This window comes from Callorhinus ursinus, unplaced genomic scaffold (assembly GCF_003265705.2).
Source record: "Callorhinus ursinus isolate GAN/ISIS: 27379988/994484 unplaced genomic scaffold, GSC_fseal_2.0 scaffold87, whole genome shotgun sequence".
NCBI lineage: Eukaryota > Metazoa > Chordata > Mammalia > Carnivora > Otariidae > Callorhinus > Callorhinus ursinus.
In genome coordinates, this window is record NW_027397149.1 from 767,423 (window position 1) to 789,476 (window position 22,054).

General features: G+C 46.0%; 2 protein-coding genes, 1 long non-coding RNA gene and 1 other non-coding gene across 7 annotated transcripts; 2 read left to right on the forward strand and 2 right to left on the reverse strand.

The window, feature by feature from the left end:
- Nucleotides 1–2,445: 2,445 nt before the first annotated feature.
- Nucleotides 2,446–2,550, reverse strand: LOC112810532 (U6 spliceosomal RNA). The gene has a single exon (XR_003204851.2). It is a non-coding gene; the product is annotated as a U6 spliceosomal RNA (small nuclear RNA).
- Nucleotides 2,551–5,196: 2,646 nt separating this feature from the next.
- On the reverse strand, nucleotides 5,197–18,103 carry LOC141371689 (uncharacterized). Its single transcript, XR_012376843.1, has 3 exons — nucleotides 17,887–18,103; nucleotides 7,848–7,941; nucleotides 5,197–6,770 (listed from the first exon to the last, which is right to left on the reverse strand). It is a non-coding gene; the product is annotated as an uncharacterized lncRNA (long non-coding RNA).
- ZNF785 (zinc finger protein 785) lies at nucleotides 8,157–12,678 on the forward strand. Of its 3 annotated transcripts, XM_025853774.2 has the most exons (4): nucleotides 8,157–8,534; nucleotides 8,669–8,811; nucleotides 9,638–10,006; nucleotides 11,196–12,678. In XM_025853774.2, exons 1-4 carry the CDS (start codon nucleotides 8,215–8,217, stop codon nucleotides 11,228–11,230), a joined length of 867 nt encoding a protein of 288 aa, XP_025709559.1. In that variant the 5' UTR covers nucleotides 8,157–8,214; the 3' UTR covers nucleotides 11,231–12,678. The 3 variants fall into 3 exon arrangements, with proteins under 3 accessions (XP_025709559.1, XP_025709558.1, XP_073744256.1); XM_025853773.2 differs by having other exon boundaries at nucleotides 9,638–12,678; XM_073888155.1 differs by having other exon boundaries at nucleotides 8,208–8,534; nucleotides 8,737–8,811; nucleotides 9,638–12,678.
- A 188-nt stretch (nucleotides 18,104–18,291) lies between the features above and the next one.
- Nucleotides 18,292–21,140, forward strand: LOC112810279 (zinc finger protein 688-like). 2 transcript variants are annotated; one of them, XM_025853789.2, is made up of 3 exons: nucleotides 18,292–18,874; nucleotides 19,182–19,295; nucleotides 20,437–21,140. In XM_025853789.2, exons 1-3 carry the CDS (start codon nucleotides 18,679–18,681, stop codon nucleotides 20,955–20,957), a joined length of 831 nt encoding a protein of 276 aa, XP_025709574.2. In that variant the 5' UTR covers nucleotides 18,292–18,678; the 3' UTR covers nucleotides 20,958–21,140. The 2 variants fall into 2 exon arrangements, with proteins under 2 accessions (XP_025709574.2, XP_073744258.1); XM_073888157.1 differs by lacking the exon at nucleotides 19,182–19,295 and having other exon boundaries at nucleotides 18,293–18,874.
- The last annotated feature ends 914 nt before the right edge of the window (nucleotides 21,141–22,054 follow it).

Genomic DNA, 22,054 nt, shown 5'->3' on the forward strand with positions numbered 1-22,054 from the left:
CATGCACCATTTTCTTCTAGTGTTCCTGGTGCCTCTGTGGTTCCTTCTAGTGTGTACATGTAGGAATTCCTTCTCAGCGTCTCTTGGGAAATGAATACATTAACCCAAGTTCCAAGAACTGGGAACATGCAAAAAAAAAAAAAAAAAAGTACCATAATTGTCCTGTGAATTAAAGCCTAACAACAAACACAGAGAAGGGGCACCTGGGTGGCTCAGTCAGTTAAGCATCTGTCTTCAGCTCAGGTCATGGTCCCAGGGTTGTGGGATCAAGCCCCGCATCGGGCTCCTTTCTTGGAGGGGAGCCTGCTTCTCCCTCTCCCTGCCGCTCCCCTGCTTGTGCTCTCCCTCTCTCACTGTCAAATAAATACATAAAATCTTTTTTAAAAAATAAATAAACAGAGAAGTTAGTGGTTTAGATGTCATTAAAAGCAAGACCAGGAAATGTTCCTACAGAGTTGAAAGTGAAAGTCAACATACCTGTGAAAGGGACAGGAGCACCTAGAATAAAAGATGTCACAACAGGATCGGGTAACCTCGCTTATAGCGGTGGCCGGGTGGTAAGTCTGTGTCCCCAGTCCCGCCTGCTGCTAACCAGGAGTCAGTCTTGCAAATAAAATATTCTATTCACAGGATACTTTGTACATATCTCCTATAAATGATGTTCTAGAAGTTTTGGAAGTAAAATAAGTTGGTCTCTTAAATTGCTGTGGAAGTCACAAAATTGCAGATTTTTTTGTGGTAAAATATACATTAATTTTGCCATGTTCACCATTTTTAAGTATACAGTTCAGTGGCATTAAGTACATTCACAATGTTGTACAGCCTGCCACAATTTCCAGAACTTTTCATCATCCCAAACAGATACTATGTACCCATTAAATAATAAATACATGAATGTTGTATTTGCAATTTTGATAGTTATTACCAAATTGCTTTCCAAGGAAGCTGCATGAATTTACACTCCCATCCAATATGTGGGAGCGCCTCTACCTCTAAAAACAGTGCATCATTCATTCCTTCATTCAACAAGTATCTTGGGCAACTGCCACAGGCCATGTAATGTTCTCAGAGATGGAAATGCAACAGTGGACAATATAGTCTTTGCCCTCGTGGAGACTCCAGGCCAAAGAAAAAGACAAACAATATCAGGAAGTGGTCAGTGCAGGATGAGGGGATGAAAGTGACAAGGGGGACTATTTGGGGACAGGAGTATCAGCAAACTTTCTTCCCCCTGCCTACCCTCTTCAACAAACTTTTTCCCCCATCAGAAAACTTTCCTTTTAAAGAAACCTTTTTTTTTTTTTTTTAAGATTTTATTTATTTATTTGACAGAGAGAGAGCACAAGTAGGCAGAGAGGCAGGCAGAGGGAGAGGGAGAAGCAGGCTCTCCACTGAGCAGGGAGCCTGACGTGGGACTCGATCCCAGGACCCCGGGATCATGACCTGAGCCGAAGGCAGCCTCTTAACTGACTGAGCCACCCAGGCGCCCCCATCAGAAAACTTTTTGATCCCTGCTCATCTGAAAGCTGAAAAATACCATCATGCAATTCTACTTTGCGTTCCCTGTTATGTGATTATTTTTTCAAATGCTTTAAGACATTGCTGTATTTTCTTTTACGTGAATTGCCATTTATATCGTTTTACCTATTTTTCTGTTGTTAGTCTTTGTCTTCTGCATTTGTAATTCTTTAATAATAAATTAGTCCTCTGGAATATAATTTGCAAATATTTTTCTAATTTGTCATTGTATATTGGCTTAATGATTTTTCGCTACATATTCTTTCCTTTTTTTTTTTTAAAGATTTTATTTATTTATTCATGAGAGACAGAGAGAAAGGCTGAGGGAGAAGCAGGCTCCCCACCGAGCAGGGAGCCTGATACGGGACTCGATCCCAGGACTCTGGGATCATGACCTGAGCCGAAGGCAGACGCTTAACCATCTGAGCCACCCAGGCACCCACTACATATTCTTTCTTTATGCAAGTTTTCACCCCTTGTTCTTTGAAAGTAATACATTCTTGGGGTGACTGGGTGTCTCAGTCATTAAGTGGCTGCCTTCAGCTCAGGTCATGATCCTAGGGTCCTGGGATCGAGCCCCGCATTGGCCTCCCTGCTCTGCGGGAAGTCTGCTTCTCCCTCTCCCACTCCCCCTGCTTGTGTTCCCTCTCTCACTGTGTCTATCTAATCAATAAATAAAATCTTAAAAAAAAAATTAAAAAAAGAAAGTAATACATTCTCTTGGAAGTTACCCTTCAATTTTCAACACATATATCTAACTTAAGTCTAATATTTCTCATTATCTGTATGCCTATTTTTATTTCATTTTTAATATTTTTCCAGTGAAATGCCACAATTTTCATTATTCGGTGCCGCACATTGTGCTTTGACTCATATCGTTTCCTCCAAGTTCATCTGGGAAGGGTGGCCATTTGCTGGGAGCCTGCACAAAATATGGAACGCTTCACGAATCTGCATGTCATCCTTGAGCAGGGGCCATGCTAATCTTTCTGTATCATTCTGATTTTAGTATATGTACTGCTGAACGAGCACTGTATGTCTATTTTTTAGTTTATTTTTAATTTTTTTAGAGAAAGCGAGAGAGCAAGGGAGGGGCAAAGGGAGAGGAAGAGAGAATCCCAAGCAGGCTCCACACCCAGTGTGAGCCCCATGTAGGACTCGATCTCACCACCCCAAGATCCCAAGATCCCAACCTGAGCCAAAATCAAAAGCGGGTCACTTGGGGTGCCTGGGTGGCTCAGTCGGTTGGGTGTCTGCCTTCCACTCATGTCATGATCCCAGCGTCCTGAGATCAAGTTCCACATCGGGCTCCCTGCTCAGCAGGGAGTCTGCCTCTCCCTCTCCCTCTGCTGCTCTGTCAAATAAATAAACAAAATCTATATATATAAAAAAAAAGTGGGTCACTTAACTGACTGAGCCACCCAGGTGCTCCTGCCTATTTTTAATGTAAAATGAAAAATACGGGGCGCCTGGGTGGCTCAGTCGTTAAGCGTCTGCCTTTGGCTCAGGTCACGGTCCCGGGGTCCTGGGATCGAGCCCTGCATCAGGCTCCCTGCTCCGCGGGAAGCCTGCTTCTCCCTCTCCCACTCCCCCTGCTTGTGTTCCCTCTTTCGCTGTGTCTCTCTCTGTCAAATAAATAAGTAAATAAATACATAAATACATACATAAATAAATAAAATGAAAAACACTGGGGCACCTGGGTGGCTCAGTCAGCTAAGTGTCAGATACTAGGTACTCACCTTTCACTTTTATTGTACACAGTACAGTATTTTCACAGGGACTTGCTAAAGGATTTAAAAGGTTTTTATCTTTTGAAGGAAAAAAATCTAATGTTGACCAAAATCTCCAAACTATAGGTAAAATATAAGGACCTTACAACATTTTCACTTAAGTCATTATACTCCCATTTAGGTCACAGCAGACACTCCTCTGCAACTGAAGGATGGAATGATTAAATGTGAGGAATTTATTAAATAAAAGAAAATGTCCTTCCAGAAACAAACCCTTATATCTATGATCAAGTGATCTTCTTTTTCTTTTTTAAAGATTTTATTTGAAAGAGAGAACACAAGCAGGGGGAGGAACAGAAGGAGAGGGAGAAGCAGACTCTCCACTGAACAGGAAACTCGATGTGGGGCTGATCCCAGGATCCTGGGATCATGACCTCAGCCGAAGGCAGACACTTAAATGACTGAGCCACCCAGGCACCCCTTTCTTTCTTTTCTTTTTAAGTAGGCTCCATGCCCAACGTGGGGCTTGAACTCATGATGCTCAGATCAAGAGTCCCATGCTCTACCAACTGAGCCAGGCAAGCACCCCTATGATCAATTGATTTTCAAAAAAATTGCCAAGACAATTCGAAAAGTGAAATAGTCTTTTCAACAAATGGTGTTGGGACTAAATATACACATACAAAAGAATGAAGTTGGGTCCCTACCTTCAACCATATATAAAAATTAATTTGAGGACCCGGTTGGCTCAGTTGGCTAAGCATCTACCTTCGGCTCAGGTCATGATCTCAGTGTCCTGGGATCGAGCCCTGCAATGGGCTCCCTGCTCAGCGAGGAGTCTGCTTGTCCCTCTGCCCCTCCACCCACTGTACTCTCTCTCTCAAACAAATAAAATCTTAAGGAAAAAAAATAACTCAATATGGACAAACCACAGACCTAAATATAAGAGCTAAAACTATAAAACTCATAGCAGTACACACAGATGTCAATCTTTGTGATCTTGGATCAGGCAATGGTTTCTTAGATATGACACAAAAAGCACAAGTGATGAAAGATAAAAATAGATACACTGATTTCATCAAGATTAAAACTTGTGCTTCAAAAGAGATCTTGAAGAGAATTAAAAGATGGTCTGCTGAATGGGAAAAAATATTTCCAACTGATATATCTGTAAAGGGATTTGAGTCTAGAATATATTTTAAAAACTCTTACACTGATACCAAAGCTAGACAAAGACATTATAAGAAAAGAAAATTACAGACCAATATCCCTTACAAATATTGATAGAAAAATCCTCAAAAAATACTAGCAAACCAAAGCAGCATATTAGAAGGGTTATACACTATGACCAAATGGGATATATTCCTGGAATATATATATCTATGCTCAGCAGTGAGTCTGTTTCTCCCTCTGCCTCTGTGCTCCCTCTCCCTTTGTGCTCTTTCTCTCAAGTAAATAAATAAAATCTTTAAAAAAATAAACTGACAAAGAATAAAATGCAAACAAATTTTAAGTGTGTATTTGCTGAGTGTTGACAATGCTTACACCTAAACCTCTATCAGGATATAGAACATTACCGTCACGCAACAAAGTTCCCTTCCTGGTTAAACCCATCCCCATCCCGCCAGAGACAACTCCTGCTCTAATTGTGTCCCCACCACAGATTCATTTACCCTGTTATAAAATGTCATATAACTGGAATCCTACAGTGTGTATTCTTCTGCCCACGGCTTCTTTCATTCAGCATAATCTCTTTGAGTAATGCTTCTTTCAGATCTTCAATTCTTGAATTCAGAGCTGGGAGAGTGCTCCCACACCCAATACAGTACCTGATAAAGCTCAGAAATAGCTCCTCAGTAAGGTTACCTGGATTAGTTTCTCATTGCTACTACAAGAAATTACCAAACTAGGTGGTTTAAAATAACACAAATTTATTATCTTACAATTCTGTAGGTCAGAAGTGTGAAAACAGGTCTTACAGGACTAAAATCAAGGTGTTAGCAAGGTTGCATTTGCCAATCTCTAGGGGAGAATCCTTCCCTTGCCTTTTCCAGCCTCTAGAGGCTGCCCAAAGTCCTTGGTTTGTGTCCCCTTTCCAGCAATCCATCACTCCCACCTGTTTTTGTTGTCACATCTTTTTCGACTTTGATCTTCCTGCCTCCTCCCTCCCATTTTTTTGTTTACATAAATTAACTCATTTATTATAGGCTAGCAATGTTTCAAATGAAAAAAATTCCTTCAGTCTTCTGATGGACAACAGAAGCAGTCTCGTAGGTCCAGGCACCACCATCTATCATTTTCATGCAGGAACCACAATGCCAGATTGTCACAGCTCGTGTTTTCATCTTTGGTTTGCCACAGAAGGAGCAAAAATGTACTTGGTGTGCTGGCTTATTTCAATTTTTTTTTTTTAAGATTTTATTTCAGAGAGTGAGAGAGAGAGAGAGCACGAGTTGGGGGGTAAGGAGCAGAGAGAGAGGGAGAAGCAGACTCCCCACAGAGCAGGGAGCCCGATGCGGAGCTAGATCCCAGGACTCCAGGACCATGACCTGAGCTGTAGGCAGAGGCTTAACCGACTGAGTCACCCAAGCGCCCCTTATTTCGATTTTCTTCATCATTTTCCTGACAGAGGCACCATAATGGGTCCTTATTTACTGACAATTCTGACCTTCTTGGTGCATTTTAGCCATGTCGCTGCAAACTAGCTCCGAGCCCAGAGGAGCCTCTTATCTCTCTTTAATAAGGATCATTGTAAGTACACTGGACACACTGGGATAATTCAAGATAGTCTTCCCATCTGAAAATCCTTAGATTGATCACATCTGCAAAGTCCTGTTTGCCAATATAACATATTCACAGGTTTCAGGGATTAGAACATGGACATCTTTGGTGTCCATTACTCTGTCTGCCATGTCACCTGAATAAATAAAAGACCTTAAAACCACGCTTCTCAAAATTGGGCATCTTGAAGATACAAAATAAATATATCTTCTGGATATCAATGCTTCTTGTGGATTTGGGAGAAAATCTTCTTTGAATCAGCAATTCTGCTTCTAGAATTTTATTCTACAGACATGCTAATATATGCATCTAAAGAAGTATATCTAAGGATGTGATTACAGTATCTTATGGTAGTAAGACTGGAAACAAACTAATTGCTCATCAACAGAAAATGAACTAAATAAACTGTTTTATCCATATAGTGGAACACTATGTATGCAGCCATTAAAAAAAGCAATCTATATGTGCTGAAATTAAACAATCTACAAGATGCATCAAGTGAGAAAAGAAAGCAAAGCGAACAGGGTGTTTATTATGCTACTTGTGAAAAGAAAAAAAAATATGTTTTTATGTACCTAAATTATGTCCAGAAGGACACAAGAAGCCGGTAACAGAGGTTGCCTCTGGGAAGGGGAAGGAAAACTAGAGGGAGGAGACTTTTTTTTTTAATTGAAGCATAACACACATACATAAGTGTGCAGGTTAATTTTCACAAACAGAACACTTCTGTGTAACCAGCATCTAGATCAAGAAACAGATTATCAGCACTTCACAAACAAAAAACTTGGATTAGTAATAGCTTGGATTAGTTTTGCCAAATTTTATGTTTTATATAAATGGAATCACATATTACATATTATTTTGTGTCTGGCTTCTTTTGCTCAACACCATATCTGCAAGATTCATCCACATTATGCTTGTAATTCTATATCATTCATTCTCATTTCTGAGCAGTATTCTATGAATAGTATTCTGTAAATAGTATTCCCATGAATATTCCACAATATTTTAATTCGTTTTTCTACTGTTGTGGATAGTTTCTGGGTTTTGCCTATTGCAACTAGTGTTGCTGTGAACATTTGAGCACATGTCTTTCAGTAAACATATGTATGCACATTTGTTGGGTAGACAGGGAGAAGTGGTATTGCTGGGTCATAGATATGCATATATTTAGCTTTAGTAGATACTGCCAGTTTTCCAAAGTAGTTGTACCAACTTACACTCCACCTGTAGCGTAAGAGCATTCAACATTTGCAAATCTTACTTTTGACTATGCATTCTATTGAATGTGGTTATATTATGAAATAGAATGCATAGCCACATGAATTGTAAAACTATACTATGTGTTCAAAGTGGTTGCACTGTGGGGATGGTCAGCTTTTTTGTTATATCTCTAGAACTTTCCTTTGCTGCTCCTATGAATGTTAGTTGTTAAAGTCTGAAAAACAGATTAAGAGATGATCTGATTCGTTTCCCAGTTTTATTACTCATTTATAAGCTGTAATTTAAACACAAGTTTTCCGATTGAGACAGGGTACAGTAAGCACTTAGCTAAGCCTTAGCGCTTAGCTGAACCTGGAAGCCAGAAAATAACTTTGAATCTGGCTCTGCCGCCCGTGAGCAGTCACCTAGGCTTTCTGTTCCTCAGCTGCTGCGTCTGTTAAAGTCAAGACATCTGTGACCTCGGGGCATGGGTCAAATCAAATACCGGTAAGAACCGGGGTAGCCTTGCCCTGAGTACCCAGAGCAGGCGGGGACGGGCCATCCCTCACTTCCAACATCTCCAGAATCGGCCTTAGCCCGTCGGCTTTTACTCACCTCCAAGCCCGGGACATCGGCATCTGCTAGCATCGGCCTCATGTAGTAGTAGAAGGGAATAGCTCCAACCCGTCAAAACCTCTTTTTTTAGGACCTGTCCGGGAAAAGCCAGGTGAAAAAAGAGCCTACTGTCCCTCAGCGCCCGCCACCTTCAGACCAGTCACTCCCTTCCCTTCAGCCTTTCAAATATGCCGCTCCGGCAGGACCAATCACAGCCTTCCGTCTTCTCCAGTCCACCCAGCGCTGTCCAATCAACGCACGTCATCTACGGTTGGCTGCGCTGCGGCTCCAACCTCCCTTCTGGTTTTCCCCTTGGTACCTAACCGCAGACGGGAAAGGCAAGGGAGATTGAGTCCGGAGGGACGCCATGTTGGTCAAGGGCAGTGCTCTGGCCCTTAAGGACTTTTTCAGAAGCCAGGAAGGCTCTAGCGTTTCCACATATTCCGGAAGCCTCTCTTGGCGTAGCACTGGAGAGCTTGCCCATGGCGCCGCCCCTGGCCCCTCTCCCGGCGGGTGTACCCGGGGAGGCCGAGAGAGGGCCGACGAGAGAAAGCAGCCCCGGGGCCGTGAGCTTCGCGGACGTGGCCGTGTACTTCTCCCCCGAGGAGTGGGGCTGTCTGCGGCCCGCGCAGAGGGCCCTGTACCGGGACGTGATGCGGGAGACCTACGGCCTCCTGGGCGCGCTCGGTGAGGCCCGGCGGTCCAGCCAAGACCCAGTAATACGTGGGAAGCTGGGACTAACTGATGTCCCCAGAGACAAGTGGGCTGGAAGTGTCGGGCACTTGAGGAAGCACCCTCATCCTCCCCTCTCGGGTTCTCAGCCGAACCCAATGTTTCCCCTCCGCAGGATTTTCAGGCCCTAAACCCGCTTTTATTTCTTGGGTGGAAGGAGAGGTGGAGGCGTGGAGCCCGGAGGCCCAGGATCCAGAGGGTGAGACCCGAGCAGCTGTCATCAGAGACAGGGGTAAGGTAACAGGTACTTCACTTCAAACCCAGTATGGGACCTTTGAGAACCCCTTCCCCCAACTCGGATCCACAGTACACACCGCCTCCTCCAAAGCCCCATCGTGTCTCCCTACACCTCATCTCCAGAAAGTTCCAGTGTCACTGCAGAATGGCTCATAGAAGAGCTAAATTGGGACTTACAGCACCACTTAATTAATCAGGGAATCCCCAGTTTAGTGCAAAATAGTGCCCGAGTTGCCAGGGCAGCCAAGGGAAAGGAGAAACACATCCGTAATTTGGTTTTTGTTGTGTAATAAAATGAAGACAAATGTTCCTTTTGGCTATTATGTGGATCACACTGTAATGATAATGTCATTCATCAGCGATCTTAAAATCAAGAAAAGGTGTTTTCTCTGCAGCCATGTCATAAATGCTTGTTCCCAGGTCTTCCCGTGGAACCTGGAGTACAGTCCAAGTGTAGACATTTTGGCGATGGCCTTGAATGGCACCAAGGGAGATCATTTAATGGCTATTTTGCAAAGGGATCATAAACAGGTTCAGGACCGTAAGCTCTATGAAGGCTGGGACCATCACCACCCTCATTGCCTGAGAGTAGGGGTTCAATATTATTGACACCTCCATTTATCTCCAGTTTTCAGAGCTTTCTTGTGTTAACACCAGCCAGACGATGAATTTTGCTTTTACTCCAGGATGGCTTTCTGGGCTTGATGAGGCCCCAGTCTCAAAGACTGCCATATACTCAGACACTCATGCTGCCTCCCAGGGAAGGCCACTGTATGGAATGTGCTCCTGAGTTTCAGGTTTTATCTTTTTCCCTGTCTCAGGATCCAGGGATGAGAGTGAAAAGAAAGAAGAACTGAAGAAGAGTCCAAAGCAAAAAGAGATGGAGCATGAGGAAGTGTCTCTCAAGGAGTGGTTACCATCCAGCAGGCCATCTGGTGCCAATCACAGAGCCTCCTGCCCAGCGCTCTGCTGGAACTCAGGGCGGAGCCCAGTCAAGCCTTGGTTCAAGGACACCACGACCCGCAAATCACCCTACTCTTGCCCAGACTGTGGCCGCAACTTCAGCTACCCCTCCCTCCTGGCCAACCACAAGCGGGTCCACTCTGGGGAGCAGCCCTTCCCCTGTGACCAGTGCCAGGCTCATTTCTCCCAGCGCAAGTACCTGCTCCAGCATCAGGTCATCCACACAGGTGAAAAGCCCTACTCCTGCCCTGACTGTGGACAACGTTTCCGCCAGAGGGGTTCCCTGGCCATCCATAGACGGGCTCACAGCGGGGAGAAGCCGTACCCATGCCCAGACTGCCAAAGTCGCTTCACTTACCCCTACCTGCTAGCCATCCACCAGCGCAAACACACAGGCGAGAAGCCCTACAGCTGTCCCAGCTGCGGCCTCCGTTTTGCCTACAGCTCCCTGCTGGCTATCCACAGGCGCACACATACGGGCGAGAAGCCCTACCCTTGCCCAGACTGTGGCCTCCGCTTCACCTACTCATCTCTCCTCCTCAGTCACCAGCGCATTCACTCTGACAGCCGGCCCTTCCCCTGTCCATAGTGTGGGAAAGGCTTTAAGCGCAGGTATGCCTTGGAAGCCCATCAGTGGGTTCACTGCTCTGGCAAGAGGCTGAGGTGGCGACGGCCTGCAGTAGGGCTCTCGGAGCCGATCCTTGTTTTGGGAGGCCAGGATCCCCCAGTTCATTTCCGGTACTTTCCAGATATATTTCAAGAATGTGGGTGATAGAGCTCACAAGAGATGTTTTCTTTGGAAGGGAAAAGGCAAAGTTTATGCATTTGGGGGATAAGGAATGGAAAGGAAGTAGGCATTGAAGGAAAACAAAGCTCTGAGTTAAGGGAGCACAGAGCTGGTCCTTTGGAAGGAGGCAGGAATCTGAAAGGCCACCTGAAGGCTGACCCCATTTTCTGAGCTCCTGCTCCCACTTCCAAGTCCCACTTGGAGTTTCTTCCCAGCAAATCATTTACCTACCTGGCTTCCCCCCCCCCCCCCGGATTGTTCTCTCCATTAGAGCATTCTGCTTTCTGGCCTGTAACTCTCCTGTTCCTCAGAGATGGGGTCCCCACATGCAAGAACACACCTTGGGCCTATCCCCTGGGGGGCGGGGGGAAGCTCATCCAAGGATTCTTTTACCCAGTGCCGATGAGACATCTGGCAAGGAGACGCATGCGGTGTCAAGCCACTGTTGGCACTCTTTGGTCTTAAAATCTTGAAGGTGACCATAGGAGAACAATGGCTTCAGGTGGGGAACCATCCTGCCCCATGCTCACTCTGCTCCTAGTGCACAAAAGTGCCAAGCTTAGCGTAAAGGGGTTTTTTTTCCCCCTCAAACTTTTATGAATTAGTGATTGCAGTGTTTTTCTCTTCAGATATTTGCATGTCGTCAGGATTTTACATCTCCTGAATAAAGATGTGTTCTTGGGCTACAGCAACTGGAAACATAATGTTGGCACTTCTATTTAAGAGAGTAAATTACTTGTGATTAGGCTTGAAATCAAGGCCAAGTATCTCCAGTGTAGTTTTTAGTGTAATGCTTGTATGTGTCAGCAGTTAAGAGGGGTCTTTCTGACCCACTTTGATCTGCTAGCCGTACTTCTGATCAGGAGACTATTGATGGAATCAGGACGTGGGTGGGACTAAGCACAGCTGCATGCTAGGAGTGGTCCTGGGGGACTCAGTTATCTCTGTGAACAAGAGACTACTCTTGGAACTCCTGGGTTCCAAAGATGATTATGAATGGAAACTGGGTGTTATTTTACCACACCACATAGGCTCTCCTGAATTGGTAGACCTGGATTCCAGGTTTGGCTCAGTCCCCACTAGCTGTGGGGCCGTAAGCCTATCATTCAACCTTTCTAAGCCTTCACTGTCTCGCTTGGCAACTCCACAGGGTTGTCTGAGATAAAACATGAAAGCACCTCACAGATCGTCGTAGTTTGAAGAACAAGTGGCTGAGTGCCCCCACAACGTTTTACTAACATTTTTCGTTCAAAAGAGTTGTAAGAATTTTTTTGGGAAACACTCACACCCTTTCTATAATCTAGATTCTATAATTGTGCTACATTTGCTTTATCACATGTCAATTGATGAATCCATCCCCTAACTGTTCATTTATACATCTTATTTCACAGTAAGCTGCTTTATCACATGTCAATCAATGAATCCATTCCCTATCTGTTCATTTATACATCTTATTTCACAGTAAGTTGCAGGCATCATTATACTTCATCCCTAAACACTTCAATGGAAGAAGGCTAAGCTTTATGCAAGAAACTTTAGCTCTCCCTTAAAATTCAGATACGCCGGCACGCCTGGGTGGCTCAGTCGGTTGAGCCTTGGACTCTTGGTTTCAGCTCGGGTCGTGATCTCAGGTTTGTGAGATGAGCCCTGTGTGGGGCTCTGTGCTCAGTGTGGAGTCGGCTTGAGATTCTCTCCCTCCCTGTGCCCCTACCCCTGCTCGCTCTCACTCTCTCAAATAAATAAAATCTTTTTTTTTTTTTTTAAAGATTTTGTTTATTTGACTGAGAGAGAGAGAGCGAGAGCAGGAACACAAGCAGGGGGATGGGAGAGGGAGAAGCAGGCCTCCCTCTGAGCAGGGAGCCGGATGTGGGGCTCAATCCCAGCACCCTGGGATTATGACCTGAGCCGAAGGCAGATGCTTAATGACTGAGCCACCCAGGCATCCCTCAAATAAATAAAATCTTTAAAAAAAAATTCAAATGCAGCTTGTTATACACAAGTAAAATTTATGAACTGTATCATTGTATGTTTTATAATTTCTTATAATTATGTCTGATTAAGATTCTGGAACAAACATACAGTTCGGTGGGCAATAAAACAATTTGAAAGCAAGAGCATCTTTGTATTTTTATAATGTTTGGCAGGAAAAACAACATAACATCAGCCACTTAGGATGGGGCAGTTTTAGTCTTGAACCTTTATTTCAATCTCATTAGTTAACACCCAGTTCATTGTTTAGCTCCATCTCCTTAAGTTTTCTCTATCCCTGGTGCAAAAAGAAGTGATTTATAACATACTACCTGAGTAAACAAAACTATTTTTTGGTCCAGGTGAAATCCTTTGTAGTTTCTCTTTAGGTAAAGTTGATTCTCCGTTTAGAAGGAGACTCCTATCTGAAGATACGTTTTTCCTTATTCCATTTCTACACTATTCACCACAATGAGTGCAGTGAGGTCCCTCCGGGACTCAAGTTTAGAAAGTTACAAAACAAGCAGGTAATTGTTTAGATGAAATCAGCAGAAGTCATACCAAAAGCCAGAAGTATTCCAGGTGAAAAACAGCAAGGGTGGGGCAAGAAAATATAAAGACGGAGAAGGCACTAACTTAGCAATGAAGGACATTTGTGAACACAAAAGAGAGACAGCGTGTGCTAGGGCAGGCAGGAGATCCAAGGTTCCAAGACCAGATAGTGGACTGCTGTCAACAGAGATGTAGGTTTTGTTCGTTAATCCAACGACTAGCCCCATGCTTAGCAAAGAGCACCTGGCATCCTGCCTGATTGCAGGAATATTCCCAATGGGATAAAGCTATCTAGTATCTAGGGACGCCTGGGTGGCTCAGTTGGTTAAGCGGCTGCCTTCAGCTCAGGTCACGGTCCTAGGGTCCTGGGATCGAATCCCGCATCCGGCTCCTTGCTTAGCGGGGAGCCTGCTTCTCCCTCTGTCTGCCGCTCTCCCTGCTTATGCTCTCTCCATCTCTCTCTGACAAATAAATAAAATCTTAAAAAAAAAAAGCTATCTAGTATCTATAGCCCAATGCCACAAACCATTAAGATGATCCATCTCCACTAAAAAATAGGAAGATATTGAAACTAGGAAGCAGAGGATACAATTCAGGACAGTAGGGAAGTCAGACCCTGGATGACAGCTGAGGCCCAGGCAAGTCTGGAGAGAGAAGACCGAGGGGTCAAGGAAAGAGGTTTCTCAGGGAAAAAATGGTAATCTGAGATTTGATGCTATCCCTGGTAATTTAAAACAACTTAAAGAAGCAGAGGGGCGCCTGGGTGCCTCAGTCAGTTAAGCGTCTGCCTTTAGCTCAGGTCACAGTCTCGGAGTCCCAGGATTGAGCCCAACCATCAGGCTCCAAGCTCAGCAGGGAGTCTGCTTCTCTCTCTGCCCCTGACCCGCTCATGCTTGTCTCTCTCTCAAATGAATAAATAAAATCTTTAATAAAAAACAAAAACAAAAAACGGAGGCATCTGGATGGCTCAGTTGGTTAAGTGTCTGCCTTTGGCTCGGGTCATGATCCCAGGGTCCTGGGATGGAGCCCCGCATCAGGCTCTGCTCAGAGGAGAGTCTGCTTCTCCCTCTCCCTCTGTGATCTCCCTTGATTTCACGCTCTCTCAAATAAATAAATAAAATCTAAAAAAAATAAAAATTTAAAAAAAGCAGAAAGCACAGATAATGCAACTGAAAGGGAATACAACTGGAAATTTTAAAAAAGGCCAACAATCACAATGGCAATCATATTACAATATATAAATTTATCAAAACAACATGTTGTACACCTTACATTTACACATGTTCTATGTCAAGTATGTTTCAGTAAAAAAGAGCAAACAGTTGACAAGAAAGGAAACATAATCATAGCATGTACAGGACTTTTTTTTTTTAAGATGTTATTTATTTATCTAGCTATTTATTTATTTATTTTAGATAGATCTCAAGCGTGCAAGCAGGGGAAGGGGCAGATGGGGAGGGAAGAGAACAAGCAGACTTTGCGCTGAGCACGGAGCCTGATATGAGGCTGGATCTCAAGACCCTGAGATCATGAGCTGAGCTGAACTCAAGAGTCGGATGCTCAACCTACTGAGACACCCAGGTGCCCCAGGAAATTTCATAATAATTTATTGCATTATGTCGGGAAAAGAGGTGAAGGAGATGGGGCTAGAAACTGAGCAAGTATCATAGCAAGATGCCCACAAATAATTTCTAAAATGAATATATCAAGGGACGCTTGGGTGGCTCAGTCAGTTAAGCATCTGCCTTTGGCTCAGGTCATGATCCAGAGCCCTGGGATCAAGTCCCGCATCGGCCTCCTCGCTCAGTGGGGAGTCTGCTTCTCCCTCTACCTGCTGCTCCCCCTGCTTGTGCACACGCTCTCTCTCTTTCTGACAAATAAAATCTTTAAAACAAATAAATACAAAAAATTAATATATCAAGAAACAAGAGTAAAAGCATTTTTTTAAGGAGTTTTTTTGAGTGAGAGAGAGAGAGCATGTGTACACAGGGTGGGAGCAAGCAGGGGTTGGGGGTGGGCAGAGGGAGAGAATCTAAAGCATATTTTTTTTTTTAAGATTTATTTTTGACAGAGAGAGTGTACAAGCAAGGGAAGCAGCAGGCAGAGGGAGAGGGAGAAAAGGGTCCTGGGATTGAGCCCCACATCGGGCTCCCTGCTCAGCGGGAAGCCTGCTTCTCCCTCTCCCACTCCCCCTGCTTGTGTTCCCTCTCTCGCAGTCTCTCTCTCTCTGTTAAATAAATAAAATCTATAAATACATACATACATACATAAGTAAATGCAAGCTCCAGAAGAAAGGCTAAGAGTTAAAAGTGTATTGATTCAGTTTGTGAAGATGAAAAAGTTTTAGAGAGGATGATGATGATGGTTGTGCAACAATGTGAATGTACTTAATACCACTGAACCATACACTTAAAAAATGGTTAGGATGGCAGTGAAATAAGTTAGACAGAAAAGACAGGTGTTATACAGTTCCACTGACATAAGGTACCTAGAACAGGGAAATTCATAGGCACATAAAGCAAGCTGGAAGTTACCAGGAGCTGGGGAAAAGAATGGGGAGCGACCACCTTGTGGATTCCCAGTTTCCTTTTGCAGTGGTGAAAATGTTTCGGAAAGAGTGGTGATAGATGCACAGCATGTATGTAATTAATGCCACTGAACTGTAAACTTAAAAATGATTAAAGTGGCAAATACTATGTCTTGTATATTTTACCACAATTAAAAAAAATAATGTAATATACCCAAACCCATTGAACTGTACAATTTAAATGCATGAATTAGGGGCGCTTGGGTGGCTCAGTTGTCAAGCATCTGCCTTCGGCTCAGGTCCTGATCCCAGGGTCGTGGGATCGAGCCCTGCATTGGGCTCCCTGCTCTGCGGGAAGCCTGCTTCTCCCTCTCCACTTCCCCCTCTTGTGTTCGCTCTCTCGCTGTGTCTCTCTGTCAAATAAATAAATAAAATCTTAAAAAATAAATAAATAAATGCATGAATTATCTAATGAGTGAATTTTATCTCAAAACGATTAAACAAAATGCCTTACACAAATGTTCACAGCAACATGAAAAGTAAAAACAACTCAAATTTCCATCAACTGATGAATGGATAAACAAAATATGGTATACAGGTGTCCCCTCATTTTTCTTTTTTTTTTTTAAGATCTATTTTATTTATTTTGAGAGAGAGGGAGAGAGCACAGTGGGGAGGGGCAGAGGGAGAGGGAGAGAAAAACACAAGCAGATTGAGCACGGAGCTGGACACAGGGCTTGATCCCACAACCCCAAGATCAAACCTGAGCCAAACCAAGAGTCAAATGCCCAAAGGACTGCATCACCCAGGTGCCCCAGTTGTCCCCTCACTTTTCAGAAGCTCCCATTAGGCCACTTCATTTTAAGAAAAACCTACATTAGTACCTGTTTTCACTAACCAAAAGAAATCTGAAGAGGATTTTTACTTTTAGAGGCAGCTCACACCCCAAGCAGGGAGACTGGCCCCACCAAGCTCCTTCCCAGGGAGCTACACTCAGCCTCTCAGCATCAAGCTATTAGAGCTTTGAAATACGTGAGCATCTGTGCTTGGCCTACATTTATTCTGTGCATCTTTTAGCAAGATGTGTCCTAAGGTATCAGTAAAGCCTTAAGAGAGGTTATTTTTGGAGTCTGGGAATGCTCAAAAAATTTTCCATATGAATTAGTGGTAATTACTTCTTTGCTTTACACCATTTCAGCTTATGAAAAGTTTCATAGAAATGTTCTACTTTGGGACAGCAGGGGAAACCTGTATCCATACAATGGAATATTATTCAACCATAAAAAAGGAGTAAGATACTGATAAATGCTACATTGATGAACCTTGAAAACATTTTGCTGTCACGAGCCACACACGAAAGGCCACATACTGCATGATTCCATTTATGTGAAGTATCCAGAAAAAGTAAATCCACAGAGACAGAAACATTCGTGATTGTCAAGCAATGGAGGCAGGGAGAATGGCGAGTGGTATTTCTTTTTTTTTTTTTAAGATTTTATTTATTTATTTGAGAGAGAGAGAATGAGAGATAGAGAGCACGAGAGGGAAGAGGGTCAGAGGGAGAAGCAAACTCCCTACTGAGCAGAGAGCCCCATGTGGGACTCGATCCCAGGACTCCAGGATCATGACTTGAGCGGAAGGCAGTCGCTTAACCAACTGAGCCACCCAAGTGCCCCGGGAGTGGCTATTTCAAGGGTAGGGAGTTTCCTTTAGAGGTGATAAAAATAGTGATGATAGTTGCATATTGTTAATGTCCTAAATGCTATTGAATTGTAAGGTCTAAAGTGGTTAATTTTTGTTACATGTATTTTACCACAGTGAAAAGTTGTGTAGTGATTGAAAAGTGCACAACGAAACATGCAGGGGTCATCAATGCTCTATATTTTGTTCTGGGTGACGGTTAACACGGTTGTATGCATTTGTCAAAACTGAGCGAAGTTTACACTTAAAAACTGTGCATTTTACTGTATGTATGATATAATTCAGATTCATAAAAAGAGTTCAACAAAGTGGTCTTTAGGGAACAAGGTGAAAGGATACAGGGGGCTGCCTTTTTCATTATAATTTTGAATTACTTTTTAAAAAGCCATGCATAGTAATTTGCAGAAAATTAAAATGTAATGTATAATTTCCCCACTCCGATTCCAACCTCACCAAGCAAAGTTCCTCCCCCTAAGCTCCAGTCCAGAAACTGCGAGCCGTCCCGCGGGTGCAATGAGTCGGGCGCGCCCTGCAGCCGTGGTCTCAACGGTAAACCGTGTACCTGGTTTTACCTCGGCTGTCCCCAGGGTTTGGCCAGGGTATGTGCGTCTCTCACAGGGGCTAGGGACCCGATTCCAGATCCTGCCGTCGGGAGGCATGGAGGGAGACCGTCGAGGGCACAATCCCGAGTTCCACAGACGCGGAAGGACTCCATAGGTCCAAAACTAGGTGACCAAGGTGCGCTTTCCAACGCCCCGCCAACCCGAGACCTGGCGGCGCAGCCTCTTCCTGCTCTGTGGGCCAATCACCGGCCGCCGGGCAGCGCGGGCGAAGAGCGGTGCTGGAAGCCACGGCCCGTCCATCTTTCTTGAGGGCAGGAAGGCTCCGCCCCCCCAGTCCTTTTTTCCTAGTTCCGTCTCTGCCTCGCCTAAACCCCCCCCCCGCCCCCCTGTAGCGGCCATTGTAGTTGAGGGCAAGTGGCCGCTGAGGCCAGAGAAGCCAGACAGGCGCCATGTTTGATATGATCAAGGAATGGCGCCCTTAAGAGCATCCAGTGACAACTAAAGCCAGGATGTCGCCATATTTTCTGAAGACACCTTCCGGGTCCCTTAACCCGGCTGTCTAAGTCCAAGCTGCCATGAAGTGAATAAACACCGAGGGGTTTTGTTTGTCCCCATCACAACCCCCGAATCCCTCGCAGCCAGGCCCTGCTACCTCGGTGCCCTCGACTGCGTTCGGACGCCAAGGCTGGGCGGGGCCCCGACCTCCGGAGCCCTTGCTGTGGACGACGAAAGCTGAGGCCGCGCGCGGGGAGGCGGTGGCCTCGGGGACAAGGCGGCCGCTACTCGGGGCCGGGAGGCCCCATGGCGCCGCCCCCAGCCCCGCTTCTGGCGCTGAGACCGGGGGAGACCGGGCCTGGTTACAAGAAGCCCGGGGCCGTGAGCTTCGCGGACGTGGCCGTGTACTTCTCCCCGGAGGAGTGGGGCTGTCTGCGGCCCGCGCAGAGGGCCCTGTACCGGGACGTGATGCGGGAGACCTACGGCCACCTGGGCGCGCTCGGTGAGGCCCCGGGTCAGAGCCCCCCCCTCCTCCTTCACTGGGGTTCACAGGGGAGATGACATGAGGACCGAGATGATTGTGAGCCCTAATCCCACACTATTCCACCAACAGCACCAGCCCCCTCCATTCCCAGGGCTTCAGGTTAGGGAGTGCTTCCACCTGGCATCCGCTTCCTTCAGGCAGGAGCATTGCAGACCCTGTCCAGGTTGAGCCTAAGTTCTGAGGAGGTGCCCTTACCCTGGCAGGGGGATGCCATCTGCCCAGGACAGCCTCTCAGGCCAGCACTGTGATCCCTGTTCTCTCCCAGGATTCCCAGGCCCCAAACCAGCCCTCATCTCTTGGATGGAACAGGAGAGTGAGGCTTGGAGCCCCGCCGCCCAGGATCCTGAGGAGGGGGAAAGCCTGGGAGGAGCTCTGAGAGGTGAGGGATTGTCCCAAGTCTCCCCCCACTTGGCGCTCCAGGGCTTCCTGTCTCACAAAATTTTCCTTTGGATCCCCACTTCCAGCAACCCTAAAGGAATTAAAGAGCCCCCCGATGTTGGATACTAAAAGAGGAAAGAAGGCAGATCTGTCATTTTAGGACCAGAGTAGGAGAATCAGGAACCCAAGTCCCAGACTCAGGTTTCTAGGGCCCTCTTGGAGAAAACACCACTCATTCTCCCCTTTTCAAGAACGACTAAAACCCCCTAGGAATGGAAGCAGCTTCAGGTCCTCCTTTCACATTCCTCAAGCAAGGCAAAGTGGTACAAGAGGAAATGCCCAGTAATCAACAAGGTGGCTCTTCTCCCCATCCCCTAGCAGAGTGATCTTGAGCAAATATGTTTCCTCATCTGCAGAAGTCTTATCCTATAAAAAATCGAGCAAACACAGTAATACTAGCTATTGTTTTATTGAGCATTTACTAAATGCCTAACATGCTTCTCCTGATTTAATCCTCCTAACCCTGTGAAGTAAAGAAACCACTGATTCCCAGTTGAAACATGAGAGGCAAGGCCCGGATAAGTCACTCTTAGGAATGTGAACCTTGTTTATCATCCTGCAAAGACTGTGTGTCAATTGCTGGGCAGTACTTTTCTGCCACTTCCCGAAGTATAAGAACGCTATAACCTGAGATGGTGTAAGCAAATATGTTTTAAAATGTATCTTGGGGGACGCCTGGGTGGCTCAGTCGTTAAGCGTCTGCCTTCCGCTCAGGTCATGATCCCAGCGTCCTGGGATCGAGCCCCGCATGGGGCTCCCTGCTCTGCAGGAGGCCTGCTTCTCCCTGTTCCACTCCCCCTGCTTGTGTTTCCTCTCTCGCTGTCTCTCTCTGTGTCAAATAAATAAATAAAGTCCAAAAAAAAAAATGTATCTTGGGACACCGGGGTGGCTCAGTCGGCTCAGGTCATGATCCCAGGGTCCTGGGATGAGTCCCGCATCGCATTGGGCTCCCTGCTCAGCCGGGAAGCCTGTTTCTCCCTCTCTCTCTGCCTGTCGCTCCACTCCCTTGTGCTCTCTCTATCTCTCTGTCAAATAAATAAAATATTTAAAAAATAAAATGTATCTTAATTCCCGTTTCCCAGGAGACACCCCAAACAAGAAGGAAGAGGCACCGCAGGAAGGGTCAGGAGCCAAGGGACCCAGAAAGCCTCCCGGGAAGGAGCCTTCTAAAGAGCTGGTTAAACAGAGCCCTAACTGGACCGTCGGAAAAGTTTCGGCCAGAGCACAGCGGCCCACGAGCGCTGCCTGCAGCCAGAGCACAGGCGCGCAGCCGTCCGGCCCGGCCCCCGGCGTGGGCACGCAGGACAGCCAGCGGCGTCACGTGTGTGCGGACTGTGGCCGCCGCTTCACCTACCCCTCACTGCTGGTCAGCCACCGGCGGATGCACTCGGGGGAGCGGCCCTTCCCCTGCCCGGAGTGTGGCATGCGCTTCAAGAGGAAGTTCGCCGTGGAGGCGCACCAGTGGATCCACCGCTCCTGCTCCGGCGGGCGGCGGGGCCGGAGGCCTGGGATCCGGGCTGTGCCTCGGGCTCCGGTGAGGGGTGACCGGGACCCTCCCGTGCTGTTCCGACACTACCCGGACATCTTTGAGGAGTGCGGGTGAGCTGCTCCCGCAGGCTGGGGTTGAGCCTGACCTAGGACTGCCTGAGCCCTGAGGGAGGCTCCGGAGGCCGGGACTTGGGAATCGAAATTCATCCCTTGGGCTTCCCTCAAGGATCCCTCAAGTTTCAAAACTTGTAAAAAGAAAAGTGCCTGTAAAGATGCAAATAGATTAAACTTGACACTACTCCCGCCAGTCTTTCTAAAAAAAAAAGTGAGATGCTGGACTTTTCTCAAAGTGTTAATCTCAGCAGCAGGTGCAACGTTGTCTCAGAAACCTCCCCTTGCTACTCCTCTGCATCAGAGGCAAATGCTGAGGGGACTAAGGCCTGGGGAGGGCTCTCCCCTCTGCTCCGGGACCCAGGGCATGCGCAGGCCCCGGCTAACTGACAGCAGCAGGGACCCTGGGAAGTGAAGTGGGTGCAAAGAGTACAGAAGCACAGATCTAGTCTCTGCAACTTGTCCCCAGGCACAGCTTGCAAGTCACATGCCGTCCCTGAGCCTCAGCTCCCTCATCTGTAAAATAAAGATTAAATATATCTACCTCAACGGGTCACTGTGAAGGCTGAAATTTTAACAAGATAGTATGTAGGACAGAGTCAATGTGCAATAAACATTTGTTGAAAGAGTGAATTATCGTTGACATTTTATGCTTCCGAAAATGTAAAGAAGCCTGCTAAAGAGGCAGGGCATGGACATCAATAGCCGTATTTTGCAGATGAGTAAACTGAGGCTCTGAGAGAGAAAGTGATTTTCTCAAAGGGTCACTGCTATAGGGCAGCAAAGCTGGAAGCTGACAGTGCCCAGATACTACCACTTTTTTTTTAAATTTTTTTATAACTTTCATTTTTTTTCAAAGATTTTATTTATTTATTCATGAGAGACAGAGCGAGAGAGAGAGAGAGGCAGAGTGAGAAGCAGGCTCCCAAGGAGCAGGGAGCCCGATGTGGGACCCGATCCCAGGACCCTGCGATCATGACCCGAGCCGAAGGCAGATGCTTAACCATCTGAGCCACCCAGGCACCCGATACCTACCACTTTCTATGGGCAGTCACTTCTGGGCAGAAAACAGAGCAGGGGCTCAGGTGAGGGTGAGGTGAA